Source organism: Drosophila takahashii, chromosome 3R (assembly GCF_030179915.1).
Source record: "Drosophila takahashii strain IR98-3 E-12201 chromosome 3R, DtakHiC1v2, whole genome shotgun sequence".
NCBI classification, from domain to species: domain Eukaryota; kingdom Metazoa; phylum Arthropoda; class Insecta; order Diptera; family Drosophilidae; genus Drosophila; species Drosophila takahashii.
The window spans coordinates 22,745,311-22,769,245 of NC_091681.1; the positions used below are offsets into that span (position 1 = coordinate 22,745,311).

The window sequence follows — 23,935 nt, forward strand, 5'->3', positions numbered from 1 at the left end:
TCTGCACAACTTTAACGAGTTTGGTTTTTTCCCCTTTCCTGTTGTTTTTTATTTTCAATTATTTTTTTTCGTTAAGTACTATTCTTAGCTCGCTCGCACTTTTCCTCGTTTTGCTGCACACTTTGTTTACTGTTGCTGTTGCTCTTGTTGCTTTGGAGCTGCCTGTTTGTACACCGGCAACATAAACTGGTTTTTCGAGTTATTTATGACTTTTTTTCCACAATTTATTTTGCCTGCCTTTTTGGTATCTGTATCTGCTGTATCTCTCTCTCTCCCTCACACTCCTTTGTCTTTCAGACTTTTGACCTGCAAAAGAAAAGTAACTAAAAAAAAAAGAAGTGTTTAAAAGCTGTTTGTTGGGGGCGCTTGGGTCTCCGACTTTGGTTTTAATTTCGTAATGTGGCGAAAGTTGAGCGGATTTCTCGCATATTGCAGCATATTCTCCGATCTTGCTTCCCTCTTCCATTCTTCACTTCCTTGCTCGCTCGCACACACGCACACACAAAGACAAAGCGCAGCGGATATGGCAAATTAAAAACATTTTCCAGTTGGGTTTTAATAATAGTACGCAATGAGCAAACACAAAAATAGCTAAAAAAATAATAATAATAATAATAAATACGAAATGAGCATCGTGTGTAATTAAAAGAAAGCGGAAAAGTGTTTAAAAAATATGGTTGCAAAGTCAAAATAAAGTTAATGTTTATTTGTTAATTTTCAAGCTCACCAGATGTGCAATAAATGTGCTAAAATTGTGTAAAATCCAAGCTATGCAGCTAGTTAAACAATCATAAAACAAAGGCAGCAAAAATAAAAACACGTTCTCAAACACAACAGCATTAAATCAGCAGCAGCAGTATCAACAACAACAACAACTACAAATACAACAACGAAGAGTGAACGGCCGCAGAGTCAACAACAGCTGCTCACAGTTTGACAGCCACTGGGCGTCGGCGATCCCCCGCGACGCTTTTCTTCTTCTTTTTTCCACGGGATTCCATGCATGAGGCCCTTCTTGCCGTCTCGCTCCCACTGAAAGCACCGTTCCACGGAGTTCACCGGGTTAGTTTTCATATATATTATCTATATATATATTTTATCGGGTTTCCCTTGCTGTGTTTTTGTTAAACATTGTCCACTTGTGTTAAACACATGTTAAGGGCTCAGTTTCGGGTGACTTGAAAACAGAAGGGTTGTGGGAACTGTCTGTGATATGCTGCGTCCGTGTGACCAGAATCGCTTTTATCACAGGAAAGTACCCTTGAATTGCCCAGATACTTCCAGTGAGTAACCGTTATTGTGGTCAAAGTCGAAAGATCGATATAAACTCATTTGTCATTTGAGCAGATACAATTCGTTATTCGATACAGATTTATCGGTTGGTCAGGTTTCTTAAAGTTTCAATTGGCAGCTGAGAAATTAGCATCGCATCTTAATGTTTTCCGTGAATTGCGATTTTCTTTTGATTATTTCCTAGAAACTTGCTACTTAATAACGAGCTGTGACGTCTAGCTAACAAATCAGTATTCCTTTATTCGCCATCTGTATTTTGCAAACAAAGTGTGTAAATAAGAAAACTAACGACCAGGTCTCCAAAGCAATTATTTGCAAACTGAGATTATTTGCCAACTTCATTAGGTAAACCTAAACTTATAATAGCAAGAAAAAATAATTTAAATAAACACATTTGGATAGGCGAAACTTCATTAAAGATTACTTAGTTTATTTCCGATGACTCGCAGTCTTTGAGAAAATGCGAGTGCAGGTGACTATTATGCAGGGCCACTCTATATTGACTTTTCCCGGCCTTCAGATTGGCAATCGACTGACAGACATGCCGATTAAAGATAAATAAGAAAAAGCGTAAAAATGCAATTGCTCAAATTGCATTGGCCGCGACATTGAACTCGGCCAGAAGCTGCAAACATTGCAGCAAAAAACCAAGAAAAAAAAGAAAGAAACGAAGGAAACAAAAGTTCTGTTGGCAACGCAAACGCACGTGAGGTTTTTCAATGTCGAACAGCCACGCCCCCGTCAAATCACTAACGCCCAACCAAGGCGGAAGGAAGGAATCAAGCGTAAATAACGGCAAAACCTGGGGCGTGGATATGGGGGTGCCTGCAAGGGTGAAGGAGACTTGCTTGGATTGGGGTTATCTCGGGATCACTCCGACCCCTTTCCTAACGATCCGAAAGGTTAAGCCATGCAGGAAGAAGGCACTAGAAGGCAAATTACCGACAATTTTACAAACACACTCGCACTATACCAAACATACGGTCCGGTTCAGAATAATAGCCATAAAAGATGAAGTTGTTTTTAAACTTCATTAGAGGTTTAATATTATCAATAAAACGGAAAAGTTCCGGTAAATGTTTACATTACGAAATACGAAAGCTGCTAAAAAAAGCACGATATTTCACATTTCCTTATTCCGAAGTTGTACAAAATAATTGTTGGCACTTGTGTAAACAATATTAACTTTAATAAGAAGTAAAAATACATTAAATTGCTTATACGTATTAGCTAAAATTAAGGAGGATATTAAAGATTATTAATTTAAAAAAAGTATATTTTTATATTGGGTAATAGACACAAAGAACCTTTTGGATTAAAGTGAAAGTTAATGCAGTGTAATTTATTTACGCCTAGGAAACAGACAATTTGCAATTGAAATGTGACATATTTTGTGCTGATATTCGAACCGCATCTGTAATTAGAACTATTGGTTCGCTCGGTAAAAAGATAGTCTATAGCATTTGACCTCTGCAAATCCCATTTGCATAGATTTTGGCTTTTGCACGTGTCCTAGCTGAGGCTAAACTAATTAAAGCCTCCGTCATAGAGGAACTCAGATACGCAGATGGCCCACAAACAGGATCTGTGGGTGAGGAGGGGCCATCGGATTTCATATTCAATGTTAATCTAACATGCAAAGGTCAATCGGTCATTGAAGCGCCCCCACACAGACACACAACCGTATGTACACCGTACATTCATTGTGCACTTTTCAGTTAGAGGCTGTGGCGTTGATAGACTACGTCGTCAATGGAATTGTTGTTTCTGCCGCTGAAAGTGGAAGTGGGCTGGGTGACGTGCTAGCCCAGCCCCAAATCTGGCGTTACAGTGGAGTCTATTCGGTTAATAACGAATGAGGACAGGTACCAGGTATAAAAAACTAGAGGAAGTAAGAAAAAATATAATAGATTTTTATATTCTTCATTTTAAATTAATTTGTATTAAGTATAAATTTATCAATTCCACGATGCCGCCCACTGTGCAAGGTGCAGTGGCGCTTGCATCTGTCTCTCTCCTTCTTTCCTCTCCTCCCTCTTCCGCTTGAGTTGTCCTCCCACTTTGAGATGGGCTGCTGCCGCGCCGGCTCCTCCCCACTCTCTTTTCTCACACTTCCCACTCGTTCATTTCGACTCGCTATTGTCTGACGTCGCTGCTAATCAAGGCGCGCTTATCTAGCCAACTTGTGCCTGTGTGTGTAAGTTCTCGAGTGGCTTTTGTGTGTGTGTGTGTGCAAGGCTCCCTCTCTCTCTCGCTCTCTCCGCTTATCAGTGTTGATAGGTCAGTTGGGTGTGATGTGGGGGGGTTTGGAGAGGCAGAGAGAGGGAAGAAAGCCCGAGTGTGTGCGCTCATTTATGTTATGCGAATCAAAGTGCTGCCATTGTATTAGTTTTAGTTGTACATAGTTGTTGTACTTCACTCTGCCGCTTTGGCTTTCAAAACGTCAAATGCCATTGAAAATGGATATTGACACGTTACGTTATGTCGTTATGCTGGGCGTTATAGCAATTCGATTACGATTCGATTACCAACAACAAGGCAGTAGCAAAAAAAACACAATCTCATTAATAGCAACAAGCCAAAACGCATTCGTAGCATATTGCCAATCGAGCTGGTTTATCCACATTGCCAATTAATTTACACTTTTATTTTAAAATAATATTTTTCATTATGAGTTACAAGGAATCTGCAGTTATAGGATATATTTCAGTTTCTGTTTTAAATCTATTTAGAGCTTTCTCTCGGTCTGGTATATTTTGAATCAGCAATTCAATTAGTGGTCAACTTCCAACAAATCTAAAAATTGAAATGTGCACTTTATAAATAAATGTGATTAAAAAATATGTAGTTGCTAGGTAGAAAAATCTATTTCAGGAGTACTTCCCAAATAGAACAAATATGCTAAATATTTACCTCACTTAATGCTAGGCCTTACATTTATTTAAAATAAATTTGGCTTTCTTCTTATCTAAATTATTATCTAAATAACTTTTAAGAGTATTCCCAAGCCGGATGTTTGGACAATCTTGTACGCCTTTTCAATTGATTTGCATAATTGAAATTCAATTGCTCGTGCTGTGCAATTGTAATGAAATTGTTTGTTTATATAAATAGAAATTATAGCAACAAATAAATTGTAAGCCATTGGCAGAGAGGAAGAGTGAAAAACAAGTGCTGCGTAACGTCACACAAATCTTTAGCTGATAAGGCCCCCCACAAACACAGACAAAGTAACAAGTATAGACACACGCACTTATCACTCGATTTTCTTTATCATTTGTTTATTTTCTACCGCCATTTGCTTTCTCTGATTGCTTATGTAATTTCCCCCTTAAAGTTTTTGGTGAGTGGCTTTTGGTTTTTTTTTTGAGGCTTCTTGCTTAAGTGGCTTTTCTGGGCTTTAATTAAATTTACAATTATACGAGTTAGTCACAGTTTAGGAGTCACCATGTCACCTTGGTTGCCAATCAATATTCTGTCAAATTAGGGGAAATTCCTTTGCGGTTTCATCTTGTTTTTCGTAGAGATACACAGCAAAAAAATACAGGAATATATAGGAAAAATGTTTGAATTAGTTATTTTATATTTATAGGAACTTCAGCTACTATACAAAAAAAAAGATTTGAACTTTTTAATTTAAAAAAAATGGATTTGATTTTCAAATCTTTTTCGAACAAATTTCTTTATGTGTCGTGATTGTTGTTGTCGCTAATGTTGAGGGATTCTAATTATGATTTTCCGCTGTTTGCGGTTTCTGCTATTACCGTCATCAGCGCAAGTTCTCTATGTTCTCTGTTCTATTTATCTCCATTCCCCGCCCTTTTTTCTTTGAGTCGGATTTGTGTTCAATTTACACTTGATTTATTTATGAGCCACACACAGATACAGATAAAAGTGTCCCACACACACACACCTCTTTATTTGGGGGGTAAATGAGTGAGTTTGGTCAACCCACCTTGTGCTTAATACTATTTTTAGCTCTTGGCTTATTTTTAATTATTGATTTTGTTTTTCTCTGCGACCAAACGCAGCAAACAAAATAAAGAAATTCGAAAAAGAGTTTGTTCTGTTTTTATATTATTCAATTTCTTTGAACGGGTTATTTGGTAGTCACATTTGGTTTTGCAACAAGTGTTAATTTCTTTTGATGACGATGTTATGTCATATTCTTATCGGAAAAAATGTGAAAGCTCGCTCAAAAAAATCTATCAATGAAGACGAAATATGTTTGTTTGTGTTGGTTTTTGTTTTTAAAAATTGAAAATGACCACTGCAAATCATATTACTTCAAAGATATACAATTTAAGATACAAAATTCTTTATTAAATATTGGATTAAATTCAGACCTGGATACATACATACAGCTATCGAGTGCTTATTGAGCTGTGCTTATTATTAACCCCTTACCGTCAAGGAAACCGTTTTGCAATACCCCAGCTGCGATTTCCAGCCGAGAGCCTTTTTCTCACATTCTGATTCATGAAAAAACAAGGCAATCTTTAAGAACAACCGGCAGCGACAAAGTGAGAACCCGTTTCCAGACGAGGCCACAGGCAGTGGCAAGAAGAAGAAGAAGCAGAAGCTGAAGTCGGCGTAGAAAGCTAAGAAACCAAACCGACCCCAAAAAGTAATGAAAACAAAAAAGAATAACAAAAAACATTACGCGGAGACCAACCGAATAAAAATGGTTTTAAGTGGGGAGCCAGATATACCGAAGAAGTAGAGACAAACGGCGATCGATCGATGGACACTCGGCCATTTATACGTTAATACCCGTCCATATGTACACAGAAAAACATACATACTTGTGTGTGCATGAACCAGTTTTAGCCCCAGGATATTAAGCCATAAAACAGTCAAAGCAATAACAAGAAAAGCATGAAAAATGAGACTTGCCGAGGCAATGAAATACCCTAGGAAAGCTGACCAACTAGAAATACGCGACTAATTAGTTGTTGATGGATGAGAGACGTTTTGTTTTCATTTCGTCGATAAAAAATGTATCATCGTGTTTATACACTGGAATTAAATAGTGGTGTATTTGCTTAATTTAAATATTCTTGCCTAGGCATGGCTTTTCCTATCTATGGAACAAAACAACTAGATAAACAGGAATTATTTATTTTGAATTACCTTACCTAACTATACAAAAGTAAACTACCCTAGGAACTACAATCTAGGGTGCAAGTTATTTATATGCAAGTGTCCAGTGGGTTTTTTTTTATCCGCCAGGGGACAAAGAAGGAACTTGTAATCGAAGTAGAACTCGAACTTGTTTCTGATTCATTTCGTCGCCTGATCAATCCCCTTTGCTCTTGTGCACAGCAATTTACTCTTTAATTGTTATCGGCGGTTTTTAGTCTTTGTGATTTTTTTTCTTACAGCCCCGCTTAACGGTACAATTATCGGTTGTTTGTATATGTTGCTATTGCTTCTCCATCGAGTTTTACAAAAAAAAAACTGTGGGCAGATAAGATTTTCCGACTCCCGTTTGCAGCTGGCAAATAATCGAAAACCGGCAGACTGATATTAGATGAAAGTAGAAATTATGGCAATGGAAGGGGAGGCGGAGGAGAGGCGGTCCTGAAACGAGTGGGAATACCTAATAATTTCCTGTTAATCGTTTCGGGTGGATACCGCTTCTAAGCTTCAGACTTTTCTTTCCATGTTCAACTACCTAGTGCTTGAAAAGATTTGACTACATATAATTTAAGCCATTTGCAATTGTATGTTTTGAGAAGCGGCATTGACTGAAAGATCAGGTTGGGAGTACATTTGAAAATTTAAGGATTCTTATAATTTAAGTTTTCAAAATAATAAGAATTTCATATTCTAAGGAACTGGAGTTTAAATGCAATACACCACTGACCCAATTTCCTAGTAATCAGCTTAGGTTTCATATCAATAAAAGCGATAACAATTTTAACTACACGTTGAAAACGGATCTCAAATTTTGATCTACCCAATTATATTCGTATATCTTATATAGTAATAAATAAACTTATCAAGAAAAGCGATTGTGGGCGAACCTGATAATCTTTATCTTTATTGTATTTTCGTTTACATTGTTGCATTGGACTGATTTTTCGGTAATTCATTTGCGTTACATTATCTTTAAGAATATCCCCGCAATTACAGAAGACAACGTAACCCCTAACCCAATTAAGTAACTATAGCAACGTTGTAATACCGATTAACCCCGATGACATTGAACTAAATTCTGCAACAATGAAAAGCATGGGAGAATAAAAGATCTTTCAGTGGCCACACCCATCCCGAAGTGCAACAAAGCAAAACCTTTTGTCTTAATCAAACATATTTCCCTTGTCTGGCCATGAGTCACTCCACTACAATCCACTCGACTCGCCTCGACTCTACTCTACTCTATTCGAAAACGCTGTCCCAACTCCCCTTGATTGGTTATGCCTGAGCGAGCTCTCCGGACATGTGGCCATAACCAGCAGCTAGTTCTCAATTCCCTTTTCCAAGAGCTTAGGTAAACAGAAACTAACCTGGCCTACACAACTCGGCTCGAATCGATTTTAGTTGTCTGCTGCGTTGGGCTACTTGAAAATGCAAAAAGTTTCTGTGTCATTGTCCTGGGTCTTTTTCGCAGGGCCAAGAATAAAAAACTTATTTATGAGCAGTTGTAGCAGTAACGCCCACTTACGGAATGACAATATTTTTTTTTGGTCGAATAGGTTTTTGAACTCTATTGCTTTCCGATTTCCGTTTGTAAATAGTTTAGATCTGGTATACCCGGGCCTTTTTGGTCTCTCAAAATTAAATGTTGCGCAAATATTTATCCCTACAAAAGTATATCAAGGAGGAAGAGTACGTATTGATATTACAAACTAAAGTAAATATTTAAACAAAAAGGATATAGAGGATTTAGATGGGACTAACGCATTAATTTTTAAGAATGTAGCTTGATAATTAATGTTGGTCACACTGGTCTGACTTTAGGCTTTAGTCTACATCAGGTGGTTGTTGCTCTCCACCATCCGAATCCCAAGACCCGTGAAATGTTTATTTTCATTGCAATCAACTTGTTACTAATCGATTTCCGTTCTCTTTCTTTGCAGTGGCGGTGGCCCACAAACGACAACTGCCGGTCCATCCGCTGGTAATGTGGCAAATGCCACCACAGCCCTAGCCGGTGGTAAAAGCTCAAGCAATAACATGTATTCCACCCGCCAATCTGTAAGCACCACAACCGGTGTACTTATGGTCGGACCAAATTTTCGTGTCGGTAAAAAAATTGGCTGTGGTAATTTTGGCGAATTGCGTTTAGGTAAGTAAAAAACAATAATATGAATAAGACAATCAATCGATTTCAATGTTCAAAGATCATTACAATATGATGTTAGCCCATTTGTGTTGAAGTGTTTACAATGTTGATCATGGTTGAATTTTTATGCTTGAACTTTAGGAATAAATCAAAGTAATATCAGAAATTAGTCTTTAAATCAAATTTAATATAACAGGATAATTATGTTATCATTTTTGAGGAAAGATAGCTCTTAGAATTACCCGATTACTATGTTTACAATTCCAAGCCAGACTTTGTACAACCGACCGTCACATTAACCATTTCTCTTTCCCAATTTTTGCCTGTTGGCATGCAAATAATGTCGCGTTTCGGGCTTTTGGGGTTCTTTATTTCTTTCTTGGTTTTTTTCGTTGGCCACTTCCTTTCGTGGGGCATTCCTTTCCAGGTCTGTTAGCCACAATGGGAACAGTTCCCCGCTCCTTTTCACTGGCGACGAAGAGTGCACAATACAACAAAAAGTGCCATTCCATTCCGCCATCTGTTTTCTTGGCATCGTCGTTGTCGTCATTTTGGCTTTGTTTGCTAAATGCGCTTTTATAAAGTTGTTTCATACAGGTCCCGCCCCTCCGGCCGTTGTTTATTTTTTGTATTTTCTGTGTTTTTTTTGGGGCCTGCCACTTCCTTTTGTGCATTTGTTGTCACATTGCCAACAGGTAGTACTACTATATCGTCTAGCTAATTCTCAGCCGGCTGTGGCAGTGCCGCTAAAACTGTAATTATCGTGCGCTCTCTTTCCCAGCCCCTCAGTCTGTCTCTTTCAGCCGGTCTGAGCCGTGCTTTTTCTTTGTTCCACCTCAGCATCTCGAGACTTTTTGTTGCATTTGCTTCGCATGGGGTTTTTGCATGACTCATTAGGCAAAAGCGTTGACAAAAACAATCACACTTGAATGCTGTTTTTAATTGGCTAATTTGTATTGCCTTTTCAAATTATGATAACCATGATAATCGCAAAGTTTGAGAAGCATTGCTTCTATCTGCTCGGTAGGGCTGAATCGAAATTATATTTTTAATTTATATTTCTATGACGTCGCAGAGCCCATTTCATTTCGCTTATGATATCATTTTTATTAATTGTGGTCTATAAATACCTAACGGCAAAGTATGTGTTTGTTGGCTCTTTTCTTTTGTTATTAAATCAGATTACTGCTGACGTTGAGATAAAAGCCAAATGCTTGGGCTTTTCAATTTTTGGGCATTTTTCTCGAATTGCAATCAAAATGACATAATTTCGTTTTTCATTTTCAACGGGCCCCCGATTCTTTTGTGTTTTTACCCATTTCAAAAACAGAAGAAAAATAATATATTAGAGAAGCAGTTGGGAAACCAGAACGTTGACCAACCTAAATACTTTTCCGCCTCTTTTCTTAGCTCATTTTTATGGGCCCCTCGCGTGGGCGTTTCTCGTTTAATTTGGGAACTTTCGCTTTATTTTTGTTTAGCGCAGCACGCCCTTTATAAAATTTGGTTTTTCCACCGCTCTTTTAGTTTCTGTGAGCTGTTTTATTGTTTATAGTGCGCAACTTGTTGTCAACGAATCTTTTAAGGATTGTTTTCCATTTTTTGTGGATTTTGTACTATGATTAGTATTTTATATTGAGTTAGGTCACGGTATTTGTAGATGATTCGCTCATCGGTTTGGTTTTAGGTGTTTTAGTACAGCGGCCTCATGATCATGCTCCTTATTGGACCATAATGATTTTTGACAAGTGAATTAAGTAGTCATCCCTTTGGAAAATGTATTAAAGGTGTATAAATAATATCCCCGACAAAAGGGGTTTTCCAGAACTAAAGATTGCTACGTTCCATGGAAATGTAAAGAATTTTGCAGAAATACAATTTCATCAACAAATTATTGTTAATTTTGCGTTTTTTCCCCCTTTTATGCCAAAGTTTTCCAAGAATTCGACAAACAAATGCTTTCAAGGGGGCGTTGTGGGCAAAGAGCATTTTCTAGCATGTAATCAAAATCATGCGGCTTCCTATCGCCGTGCTTATATCTACATTCATACATACATATCTGAGTGCGACGACTCTATCAACGTTTTAATTTTGTGTCTGTTGATAAGCAACGTCTGTCTCACCCATCCACCCACCCAGACAACTCATAAAAACCCAACCCAAGCCACCCACACATTCTTGGTGGGTTCTCTCACCGCCTTTCTCATGACATAATTTCGCACATGAGCGCACTGTTCGTTGTTGACATTTTCTCTCAGCTTCTGTCTGCGTCTCCGTCATGTCGTCATATCTAAAATGCAATTCTCAAATTATAAACGGCCTTGTTCTCAATTCCACTTCCGAGCGATTTTCCCTAATCCCAAACTATAATTTGTATTTTGAAAAGTCCATTAAAGGCTTTAATCAGTTTTAGTATAAATAATTTAATGATTTTAATTTAAGAAACATTTTATTTTGGTTACCCTTAAAGATAGTGTATTGTAATTTCATTCTGGGAATGAGTTTCTCAGTTATAGAGATTGTTTTCTGAGTAACAAAGGAGTTTTTGAGAACAAGGAAATATGTAGAGCCAGTTTCTTACTTTGATTTTGTTTTCCTCCATTTGGCTAGGTCGCCGAATGTGTTGCTTCGGTGGTAGTGGTGTCGGAGGGCGTAATGGGCGTGGCACTGCTGACAACAGTGGGGCAGGTAAACAAGTTGAATGCATGCAAATCGCGATGGTCTTGAGCATGTAAAATCACCTGCCTCTTATTTGAAATTTTTATATTGCCGTTTGGGATTTTGAATTGATTTTTTGTCTTACTTCTAAGCTATCTTGAGAAAAAACATTACTAATTTCCATTATTTTCCATTTACAGGCAAAAATCTTTACAACAATGAACATGTAGCAATAAAAATGGAGCCTATGAAGTCAAAGGCTCCGCAACTACACTTAGAGTATAGGTTTTATAAACTATTAGGATCACATGGTATGTAAACTATCAATTTATAATTCTGCAGTCCGTCCTTCGATCCAACCCCTTACTTTTCCCAAAAAGCTGTCGTCCCACTTAACACTAACAACCAAACTAACAACAAAAGACCTGTGCAGGGAAGATAATTCAAAAAGCTCTGAAAAAGTACAGATTGTACAAAAAAAAAAAAAGAAATTTAATATTATCCAAGCCGGTCACTTTTTCCTTGTCACACTTTATCTCTCTCCCCACTTCTATCTTCTACTAACCTAAAACTACCGAGAATAATATAGTTTTGCACCGTTACCACCACTTGATTAGTTTCATATGTAAACGAATATATTTATCATTTTTGTATAACACTTCTGGTACCTCGCAAGTGTTAAACGCATTGCGAAGAAAGAATACGACGAAAAGAAAAACATGAATAGATTTTCTCAAGCATATTTTCGGAGGTCGGTCGGTGCGTGAAGTGAAATTTGAAAAATAATAAATGATTGAAAACCATAACTGTATAAACACCACTTCTTGTATATTGTACGTCTGTAGTGAAACAGCTTAGGCTGCAACTGCAACTACTCTTATACCCGCCAATGTAAAACAGCTCGAAAATCACGAAAATCAAATCTCTATATATATTCCAAACTATATATATCGATTTCTCAACTATTACCCAACTTTTGATTAATTCTTGCTTTTTTTTTTGTTTCGTTTAAAATTCTTCCTTTTTCTATTGCTTTTTCTTATTTGTTGTTTATATAAATATATTGCTCTTGTTCCTCCATTATTCATCAACTATTACAACAATAACTACACCACCAAATCGAAAAAATATATATTTGCTATGAATTATTGAACAAAACACCGCTAAATTGAAATTTAAACCCGAATCCGATCATCATGCGCCGCTCTCTATCTATCTATATATTTCTCCCCGTGTCTGCTGCAATCTACCACAACATTACAACCAACTCGAAAATGAACTGAATTGAACCAACCAACTACCTGCAAACAACCAACTACAATCAACTGTTGCATAATACATTGTGATGCCATGTCGCTATAATATAATGCTATGAACCAACCCCTCACTCACCATCCCCACCACTATATCGGACCCCAAATCGGAATTGGAATTGGATTCTGTCTGTATCTGAATGACTATAAAATGCAAACCAAATGCGTCATTGGAATCAATACCGAAATGCAGCCGATAACGCCCCAGATGGCATACCACGCATTTATCATTTGGGCACTTGCGGTGGCCGTTACAATGCCATGGTTTTAGAGTTATTGGGATTATCATTAGAAGATCTCTTCAATATTTGCGCCCGTAAATTTTCACTTAAGACTGTATTGATGATAGCGAAACAACTTGTAAGTGTGGCAACCAATAAGATTGAAAACCATCACCAGAATTGCGTTTTTGGCGAAAGTTAGGCGGGTTTCACTTGATTACAATAATCACACTTATATTTTATGTGGGAGTATGCATCTCGCTTATCAGAATTAAACATCCTAAAAATCCAATGCTAACTGCATTGCACACAATGTAAAACACTGTTTAAAAATTGTTTTTTAAATCGTCCTGTATAACAGCTATATCTTGTGAAATCCGCCAGCATCTCGTCTAAAAACCGATTTTCTAAAATTTCAATTTATATTTTGAAACAAAAGTGTCTCAACGGCTAAAATATAGGTTTCTTTATAGTTTTTTTGATTTCGTATGTTTTAGATTTCAGCAATGAACGTTAGTCAAGTTTTTAGTTTACTGTAGATATGTTGAAAATATTGTAGCAGTAATAATACTTTTTTGTTGCAACTTTTAATATCGTTTAAGGGATCTGCAAGAACTTTTATAAACACAAAAAGCAATCCCTAAAAAGCATGTTACAAAAAGAGTCGTATAGAATTTTAGAAACCAATCAAACACTTATTTGTACATACAACCATTAGGAAACTTTTCTTCTATTGTATTTTCAAGAAAGAAAAACAACTGAAATAATGCGATTATTATAACAGTTGAACTTGTTAATACATTACTTCACTATGTTTTCATTTATCAAACTGACTTTTGTTTTCGCTCTTTTTCCCTTTGATAAAAAAGTGCAATGTATATAATTTAACCAAAACTACTAACACAGTTGCAAAAGATCTATCGAACTCTTTATCGGAACTCAGAGAATCCCAAAAACCTGTTATACACACCACACACACAACCACCAAGGAAACTACTCTAGTGTTAAGATTAGTTTTAAGCACACAAAGAACTGTTATACCCGAGATAAAGTTTCTACTGGTTAGGTCAAATGAGGTACGGAGGAGGAGGAGGATGAGTTGGTAGGTGAGTTCCCGTCTCCAGGTTGGTCGTCCAGCAGGCTTTTCCTTGTGTATATGCTTCGAGAATCTCTATTTTTGTTGTTCTTGTTGTGTTTAGCACAGTTGCCCGATTATGTATTTATATTTCGCTCGATCTCTGTCAAATGAAAGGTGGTAATATCGTAAGACGCGCTACACTAACCTCCAAAACATGAGCCGTAACTCCATCGCTCTCTACACATCACTCTCCCAATCTGTCTCTCTCCTTTTTGTTGTGTCCGACCCGACCCGTAAAATTAAAAGAAATGCAGCTTAAAAAAAATTGTATATTAAAAAAAATGTTTTCTATTTTGTATCTCTCATCTTTCTTTCTTCTCTCTCCCATCTCTCTCTTTTTATCTCTTGTTCACGAATTTTTGCATAAATACAACAAAAACAACAATAAACAACAAATCGAACAACCAAAAAACTTTTGTGCGCTGTCCAACACTCGAATAAATAATAAACACTCGCTCGCTTCCTCCAAACAAAATTCCATGTCAACCCAATCAACCAACCAAACGAAAAAAATTGACCAATCAATCAATCAATCGATCGATCAATCGATAGCAGAGGGTGTACCAGAAGTATATTACTTCGGCCCATGCGGCAAATACAATGCTCTAGTTATGGAGTTGCTTGGTCCATCACTCGAAGATTTATTCGATATTTGCGGCAGACGTTTCACTTTGAAGAGCGTACTTCTGATAGCTATACAATTAGTAAGTACTACCACAACAAAATCCACCAAAAACAAAAGTAAAACAACGCAGCCAAATCAACAGATATCTGCAATCAGCTAAGATTTCCTAAAGCACGCGCATAACTCTGCACATAATCACATTCACAACACTGGTAGCCGAGTCCAAAATTAACCAACACTAGTACTAAGATCAAGATCGAAACACCTTTTGTTTGTTTTGCGTGTGTGTGGGTTGGGGTGTGTATATGCGTTTTTATTAGGGTTGCTTGGTTCAAAATTAGCTTATAGTTTTAACTCTTTTATTTACTGTTTATTTGATGCTCATTACTAACAAGAAACCGATAGGTCGCTGCCTCTCTATCTCGACTCTCTCCGACTCACTCTTTCTGACATAAATCGTAGCCACCTGGTTGAGGTTTAATTTGTTCCTAATTTTTAAGTTTTTTTTTGCATTCATTCCGAGTCACCATTCACGTCAATGCCTTCTTTACCAAAATAGTTATTAAATATCAGAAACAAAATTCAGCCAAAACAAAAACAAACGTTCATTGTAACTAAATTAAATTTTGCATGTACACATCAATTTGTAGTTAAACTTAGATATTCCTGAGTTCTTTATAATTTTGATTTATCAGCGAAAACAAACGATAAATAATGAAATACGTTGTCATCGATGAAAAAAAATTACAGTGAAAAACATTACATATACAGCTAGTTGAGACACTACAGAGAAAAATTAAATATGTAATTTAAATTCTAAAATCCAAATAAAAAAAGAGCACTCCATAGACATACAATTCTTAAAGTGCTCTTTTTTGGCCCTTGAATAAAATAAAATAACTAACAAATATCTATATTCTTTTCCGAAAAATTCCTCATAATAAAAATTTAGCTCCACCGGATCGAATATGTTCATAGTCGGCACTTAATATATAGGGACGTGAAACCAGAGAACTTTCTCATTGGCAGAACGTCAACAAAACGTGAAAAAATTATACATATAATTGGTAAGTCGGTTAATTTAACCATTACCACACTCTAATCCTTATTTTTGCTCTCCACAGATTTCGGTTTGGCCAAAGAATACATTGATTTAGATACAAATAGGCATATACCATATCGGGAGCATAAGTCCCTAACTGGAACGGCACGTTATATGTCAATCAACACGCATATGGGGCGTGAGCAGTCGCGACGCGACGATCTGGAGGCATTGGGTCATATGTTTATGTATTTCTTAAGAGGTTCACTGCCGTGGCAAGGCCTGAAGGCTGATACACTCAAGGAGAGATATCAAAAAATCGGTGATACGAAACGAGCAACGCCCATCGAGGTGAACTATATCCCTAAATTTCCCAAAACCTTGTCTCAATTACAATGAGCCCTTAATTAATGTCTTGTTATTCCCGTGGCAGGTGCTTTGCGATGGACATCCGGAAGAGTTTGCGACATATTTGCGTTACGTACGGCGGTTAGATTTTTTCGAAACTCCCGACTATGATTTTCTGCGAAGACTGTTTCAAGACTTATTCGATCGTAAGGGATACACCGACGAGGGCGAGTTCGACTGGACAGGGAAGACAATGGTAAGTTATCGTTTCGTATATCCCATTAAAATTACACTATTTAAAACACGCAACGAACACTTAACCCAACGAAAACTCCGCCGAGTTCTAAAACCTAACCCAAATTCAATTCATAGGAGACATAGTGAAGCGCAAGCATTTAGATATATAGAGAGATGATGATATCCATAACAATAACATATCCCGAAAGCACTCTTAAGTTAATTGTCATGTAACTCTTGAATCATTTCTAATGATGGGAAGCATCGAGCATGACGAACGGAACTCGATTGAAAGAGTCCCATAACAAGCACCACCGCCGCCATTACCACAAAACCACAGTGAATGATACGAATTAACCCAAATGAATGCAAGCCAGTTGGTATGACGACCTGTGTAACCAAGCACTAACATGGCAGGATCCTCGTTATAGCGCCATCGGTTGCCCGCCTTCCGCCGCCGCTGCTGCATAAAATATGGGGCTCAGTTTGTTCTAAAGTTTGATTGATGTTTGCCACCGGCATATGTTATATATTTCCGCCTTCAATGATTTGACTGAAGTAGTATATATTTTTATAAAGTGTCCCGACCCACCTCCAAGCTAGCATAAATTGAAGAGCAATAGAAAAAGTAAAAACTCAAACACAACTCCGAAAAAATGCCGTGTTTTAATCTCTTTAACTTCCTCTTTAAAAATGTGTCCACATTGATATTGAAGACTTTTTGTGTTTTGATTTTAAGACCAAGGAACAGCTGGACCAAATGAAGGTCATAAAGAATGCACCACCATCGCATTTGGCCAAAAATAAGTCTGACAAGGTACCGAAAAAGAAACGCGAATGACGAAATATCTAATTTAATTCCAAATCTAAATCAGTGTTGCATAGCTATGTATGAAGCTCGATCGCTCGCTCAGTGTTGGTAAATGCTTGTTCTCTGTGTGTAAGCTCGTTGCTTTAGGTGGTTAAGCTAGCGTATGTTAAGAACAAAATTAATGAGACTAATTTAAGCAAAAAATTTATGACATTTTTAACAGCACTTTTCTTCTCTCCTTGATCTCTTTTCTCTTTTTTCGGTTGTCAACACCGTTTCATGTGCGTGTAACTCTGTGTGTTTTTAAAACAAACTACTGCATCATCTATATATAAACATATGTTATCAAATTAAAAACAAAATGCATTCACATCACTGACATAAAACAGTCAACGCCCGTCGGATCTCTGCAAACTGGCCATGAAGTCATCATTTCACCAAATAAAGATCGTCATAATGTTACGGCTAAGGTAAAGTATACAATATTGCAATGTTTAACTATCGCAGTCCGAAAAGGAAACAAATTTCTACTCTCTATCACTGACAAAATTTAACTCGAATACGTTTTATTAATGTTTATAAGATACAAAACAGTTATCCTTGTTTCAACTTAGCCTTAGCTAACCTTTTTTCTCTTTGGTTACTTTACTCAGTTTGTTACTTCTAACATTCGTTTTTAACTGCTCTTCTTTCTCTACTTATGCTCAACGCTTTTGTTTTGATCCTACTCTTCTTCCTTCCACACAATATAATTGATATAAAACTATAGGATGTTTCTTATTTTGATTTTGATGACGAAGTTGATAATGAGAATGAAGAATATATAATACTTCAGGTTAGACGTTGTAGACTTGAAAAATATCTCTGTACTGGTTAGTGTGACTAAAGTGCTCTTCTACTCTTTGTACTCACACACGTGTCTGGCTGTAGCCTACATGGCTAAAAAAATAGATGGCTTTTACACTTTGGGTTTTTTCTTTGTTAAAACTGTGGTTTGCCTATTATCTGGAAATCGATATCATACGAATCTGTTACTTGTAGGAGCTCGACTAACTTAGTTTTAAAATTGCACAGAAATGCTTGCAATCCATCGGTTAACGGGACTCGTAAAGTAATTTAGTTATAACTTGGTCTAATCTGCGCTAACTCTGCCCTTGGTTATTCTATTGATTTATTTTTGGCTTTAATTGTCTACCGTAAGGATTTTTCTTTTGGTTGTACTACTGTAGCACATTCTTGACTTGCTTTAGTTTTGTTTAGACTCACACACACACTCCCTAAATTAAACACACTCGCATATAATATTAGAGCTGTCTGTCTCTATGTTGTACAAAAATAAAACATTTTTAAAAACTAAAATTAATTATTGATAAATTTGCATAAATCCGTTTCCAACAATTGCTCGCAAACCGAACTGAACTGTACCCAATCAAAAACAAAACAAAAAATAATCAAAACCAACTGTCCAAATCCTTCACCACCACTTCAACCACCACCATAACCCGCCCAACCACAGACAAATGCCAAAGGAGGTGTTGCTGCGTGGCCTGATGTGCCAAAGCCGGGGGCAACACTGGGCAATCTAACGCCGGCCGATCGGCATGGTTCAGTGCAGGTAAGTTTGCTGCGACAACCGGCCAGTGTTGTACAACAGTTTTCTTTTCCTTCCGTTCCGTTTAATTTTCATTTTGTCGCTCGCTCGCCCGCTCAGTCTTCAGTCTATAATTGTAAATACATGAACTACAAGAAAAACTCATAGCAATCCAGCTCGTGGTTAAGACATAGCATAAATATAAATAAATCACATTTGTATTCGCCTCATTATGTTATTGAATTCTTGTTCGATTGTGATTTTGTACATAATTGCCTATATATATTTCCTATAATTATTACAACGAAACATTATCTATCGCAGACTGTTATATTTTTGGCCTTTTCAATTCTAATGTTTTCACTTGATTTACTCTACATTAGCTCAACAAGGTACTGAACAATAATCTCTCCTCCCAACGTGTGTTATTCCTACTCCTCTCCACTATAGTTTATTCCACTTCCGTTCGGTTTGATTTTGTTTCTTCAACACGTTTTGTTAGTTCTCTTCTGGGGTATTTTTTCTCGGATCTTCCTATTTTATTTTTTGAGCCTAGAGTTTTCCTTCGAAAATAGTGAAACTGATTGATGCTAGAGGATCCTAATATAAAACTGCATGAGAGACGAAGAAGAAACGTAGCCTTTCTCTTTTTGTGCACGGTACTAAATGCATGTGTTCAGCTGTGCATTAACCAACACTAGTCTAGACGTAACTGTACCTGACTGCATGCAACACAAAGACATTCACTACTCTAGAAAAGCATGGACCACATAACACACACCCGCAGTCGTAGATCTACAATTTTAAGAATTCGGCTGGAGGAACTTCATTTCTCATAAAGCGACCCCATTGGCATGCCTTACGAGTCGGAAAGACCACTTTTGATGTATCGAATCAAAGTCGAATCCAAAACACAACTTATTACAGAGATTGCCTGAAGATTCGAGCTCGGATGATGATAGCCCCTTTGATGCTTACTATGAGAAAAGCGACCCTGAAGACGACCCTAAGAAATAAGACACCAAAACAACGACCTACCCAACACTACTATTCTTCTTTCTAATACTACAGCCACGGCTTCTACTAAAATCTAAACGACATTATCCTTCGACATAGCCAAAACGAATTCCTTTCCTTTTATTTGCGTTTTACAACACTACCGCAAGGTATTTGGTTTATAAACTGTCTGTCCTAGTCCTCCGAACCTCACATTTGTCAGTGCGTGTCCTGTACCCATACAACATCTATATGTGCGTGTGTGATCTGCAAACGAGTCCTGACAATCCAGGCAATCTCCGTTCTAGGTTGGGCGCAAGGAATCTATATTAAAGCATATTGATTTGCAAAGGCATTGAGAATACCAAATATAAAAATTTTTCATTCGTAGTCCTCTTGGATTTGTAGTACTGCCGAAATAGTCCTTATTGTGTATAACAGTTTCGTTATGTGTGATGTCTGTACCGCCATTCCAATCGATAGTTTTTGTATTTTAACTGTTTCATTTTTGATTAGTGAAAAAAAAGAAAGCGGTGTATATCGTTCAATTATGTTTAATCACTACTTACTGTATATACTCGTACTATATGTTTAGTACAAAAGTTGATGGCTAGTGGAGTCTAATACTACAATTTTATCCATTCTTTTTCTTTGTTCTATGTTATTCATTTGCAGGTTGTGAGTTCGACGAATGGCGAACTAAATCCGGACGATCCCACGGCCGGACACTCAAACACGCCCATCACACAGCAGCCGGAAGTCGAAGTGGTCGATGAAACAAAGTATGTGTTACTCAGGCGATCAATTAATCGGTATATCGATATGTAGCTTACCTGATAGACGTGTTGCGAAATAGATCGATTTATGTTTAGACAAAACCATGTACCAAATAAATTTATTTGTGGATTCTGGGGTGTAAAAAACTAATGGGCCGCCTAATAGGTATGGATATAGATTAGGAGATGTTGAGCAGATGTCTTTAATTGTGATACTATTTGTAATTAAATTTATGTTTTAAATAATTCTTTTTAAAATCATATATATGTCTTTCCAAATTGTTAAAGACGAAGAAGCAGGAAAAAAATAATGAATTTATAACTGATAGTTCAATTTAGCATATCAGATGAGCAGGTATATAACACAAATATTAGATAGATATATCGATACATTGATTAACAGATCCTCTAGATATTTAGTGAATTTTTTGCTTTGTCGTTTTTAATGCGCAACTTCCGTTTTCCGTTCTCTCTTTCTCTCTCTCCCCCGACCACTCCACTGCCTCTGCCTCTGCCTACGTCTCCCCCTCTGAATCCGTATCCGAATCCGTATCCGTCTCGTTTCTGTCCCTTGGTTAACTGTCTCCAGTGGTTCCTTATATTCCAGATGTTGTTGTTTCTTTAAACGAAAGAAGAAGAAATCGACGCGCCAAAAATGACTAGACGGTGTACAATGTAGTCCAGAACGCGAGGCAGTCACCCTGCTGCGCGCCACTTCACATTCAAACTCACGGGATAGCGTATTGAATAATCCGAGTCAGGATTATATCCAGCAGGCAACGTCGCAGCACACGTTGCGTTATCCTCCATCCGCGTCGATGCTGACGCCAACACCAACTACAAACACACCGACACTTCCGTTGTAATTTATATAAATATAAAGCCAGATGCAAAATGCAAAAAGCAACAAAAAAAATATATTAAATCAAACAAAACGAAACCCAACAAGAAAACAAAAACAAAAGAACCCCCGTAAACATTAAATACACTAAAAACAGTAAAAACAAACAAAATGAAACCAATTTTGATTAATTATTGTAATGATTGTATTTTATTATTATTTTTATTATTTACCAATTTTGCGTTTATTATATAAATTATTATAATTATTAATTATATTATTAATTAATGCTATTATAAATAAAAAAGAAAACAAAATTCAAACGTAATTCAAACCGACTAGAAATGACACACGGCAAATTCAAGCAAGAATCACTCACAACCTAGGCAGCTCCTCCCGTCGTCGGTGTCTTGTGAAGGAATTCGGAAAGAAAAAAGCTCCCCAAAACCACTACCAATACCACAACCCCCTCAGAACCCTATTGCTCTTAACTGAAGGAAACTTAAACACACAAAAACCACTTAAAGCATATTTATATATTATAAACATATATTAAAAGAGACGAAAACAAAACTAGTGCAGCATCATTTAATGAGAGAAAGAAGAAAACATATTTATACGCAACCAACAAACTTGTAAATTATAATGAAAGAAAAGAAAGCGAAAATAAACATCATTTTTTAAAACTATTTAAAATAAATATATGTATGTATGCAGCTATATGAAACCAACTTAAACATGATACGTGTACCTTTGTCAGACAAATAGCAAACCATTATCGCAATCAAGGACATCATCATTCTTTTACATTGGTCATTCTTCTTCGATTAACTTTCAGTTTGTCTACAAAACACTAAAACTTCCATAGAAGATCTATTGTGAAAACCATGCTTCCAAACGGAAAAAATTAAAAATGATAAAAGAGAACAGAATATTACTGTTTAGACAAATTTGGTTTAGAAAAAGACAGCAGCGTGAAGGGAAGACGTATCGCCATTGTTTTGGGCTTAGAACCCGAAGGTAATATCTGTTGTTTTAGGAAAGAACGCTGTTTACAAAAATGTTATATTGTTGTGAATTACTTTCACTGTTTTAACAACTTCTATTGGTTTTAACATGTTTTTATCAACGTAAATGCTTGAAAATGTTATAATTAATACTGTCAATGTATTGTTGTTCGCAACCACCTGTAGAAAACAAAATGTGCTGATTTTCCTGTTATAAATTTTTGCTATTTGTCTGATAATGGCTGTGTATGTATGCAGCTATATGATGTATCAGATATACAGTATACTTGTATGAATCGTCACTCGGCAGTAGGCAGCTTGGTTTAGCTCTGTTTTGAATGCACTTTTCTAATGCTAATATGTACATATATACACACAAGTATTTTGATATATATACACGTCTATGTATCGGATAAATCAAAATGTAGAAATCCCTTTTGGTAGTCGAATTCATTTGGAGCATTTATTTTTGAATCGTTTCCTAGGTAATTTTTCGTTTATGATGTGCGAAGTTAGCGGAATACATTTTTAACGGAACTCCACAAGTTTCCGCACAGATCAATCACTTGATAGGTAAATACTAATGTACTGAGCCATTTCTTTGATATTACGTGATATGAGTACTAAACTACTAAGAAAGTTGCCTGCAGCTATTCCCCACTTCTCCCTTCCCAAAAACACACATCTCCGACTCTGAACGAATTTGATTTTCCTCTACACACCTCCATGAAACGAGAAGAGTAATGCGCTAAAATCAATAAATCGTATGTGGAATATATATTTTAAACAAATTTTTATACTTATTACAAATATACATATAACAAGGAAAACAAGAATAGCATTAACTATACAAGAACAATGCAAATCTATCGTGTTTTTTTGCAATCTTTCTAGCATATAAAACCAGCAAAATAAAAACCTTAAAAACTGCAAATCAAATTTCAAATTTTACATGATAACATTGCATATACAATTAACCCAAATTTCCTGTATAGTTAAAAAACTCATTTGTATAATATATGAAATATTAAAGATACACAAACAAATTACGCTAAAATTGATATTTCTATGACGAAAAAGGAATCCGAAAACAAAACCGCACTAGTTTATACAAAGTAAAATATAAAAAATTATACATACATTAATGTACTTTAAATGTTGATAAACAAAAAAAAAAAAACAAAAATAACCCATGCATTAATTTATGTATTCAAGAAAGGAAATTTACATATTTGCGACAGAGAAAGAGCGGATCGAAGATAACAAAGATAAAGCGTTTAATGGTTGGCAAGCAAGCAATGCACGCAGGCCTTTTGCTATTTGCAGGTATAGCAGTTAACATTGTTAACTGCGGCAAAGCAGTTTTAACACAAAAGTAAATCGAAACAATTTAATTCTAATAGAGCGAAAAAATAATAAAAATAACGCGAGTGAAGAAGTACTCAGAAATATTTTCCAACAGGAGTGTTGTAGGCATTATATCGGTTGCGAACGCGAATAAAGTAAAATAACAACAGAAATATTGTGTAAAAAATGATTTATTATTAATGTATAAGTATAACAGCAACAACAAATGATAACTTAAAACGATGTAAGCAAAACAAGAAGAAAAACAACCAACAAAAGAACGAACAAAAAATATGAAAATAAAAAAAAAACAAGAAAAAATTGAAACCAAAATAAATGAAAAATTATTGAAAAAAGCTTTTGTTTTCGCACATTTTTGGAAAGCTACTTAAGCTAATGG

General features: G+C 36.3%; 1 protein-coding gene across 12 annotated transcripts; it reads left to right on the top strand.

Annotated features, from left to right (window-relative positions):
* The first annotated feature begins 789 nt into the window (after positions 1 to 789).
* On the top strand, positions 790 to 23,891 carry gish (casein kinase I gish). 12 transcript variants are annotated; one of them, XM_070216192.1, is made up of 11 exons: positions 790 to 1,062; positions 8,379 to 8,587; positions 11,443 to 11,553; positions 12,749 to 12,915; positions 15,492 to 15,606; positions 15,664 to 15,932; positions 16,015 to 16,185; positions 17,367 to 17,447; positions 18,494 to 18,592; positions 20,240 to 20,346; positions 20,930 to 23,891. In XM_070216192.1, the coding sequence occupies exons 2-11, from the start codon at positions 8,476 to 8,478 to the stop codon at positions 20,997 to 20,999; spliced, it is 1,302 nt and encodes a 433-aa protein (XP_070072293.1). In that variant the 5' UTR covers positions 790 to 1,062; positions 8,379 to 8,475; the 3' UTR covers positions 21,000 to 23,891. The 12 variants fall into 12 exon arrangements, with proteins under 12 accessions (XP_070072293.1, XP_017004508.1, XP_017004511.1 ...); XM_017149019.3 differs by lacking the exons at positions 790 to 1,062; positions 12,749 to 12,915 and adding exons at positions 7,983 to 8,127; positions 14,467 to 14,618; XM_017149022.3 differs by lacking the exons at positions 790 to 1,062; positions 12,749 to 12,915 and adding exons at positions 7,983 to 8,127; positions 14,467 to 14,618 and having other exon boundaries at positions 20,948 to 23,891.
* The last annotated feature ends 44 nt before the right edge of the window (positions 23,892 to 23,935 follow it).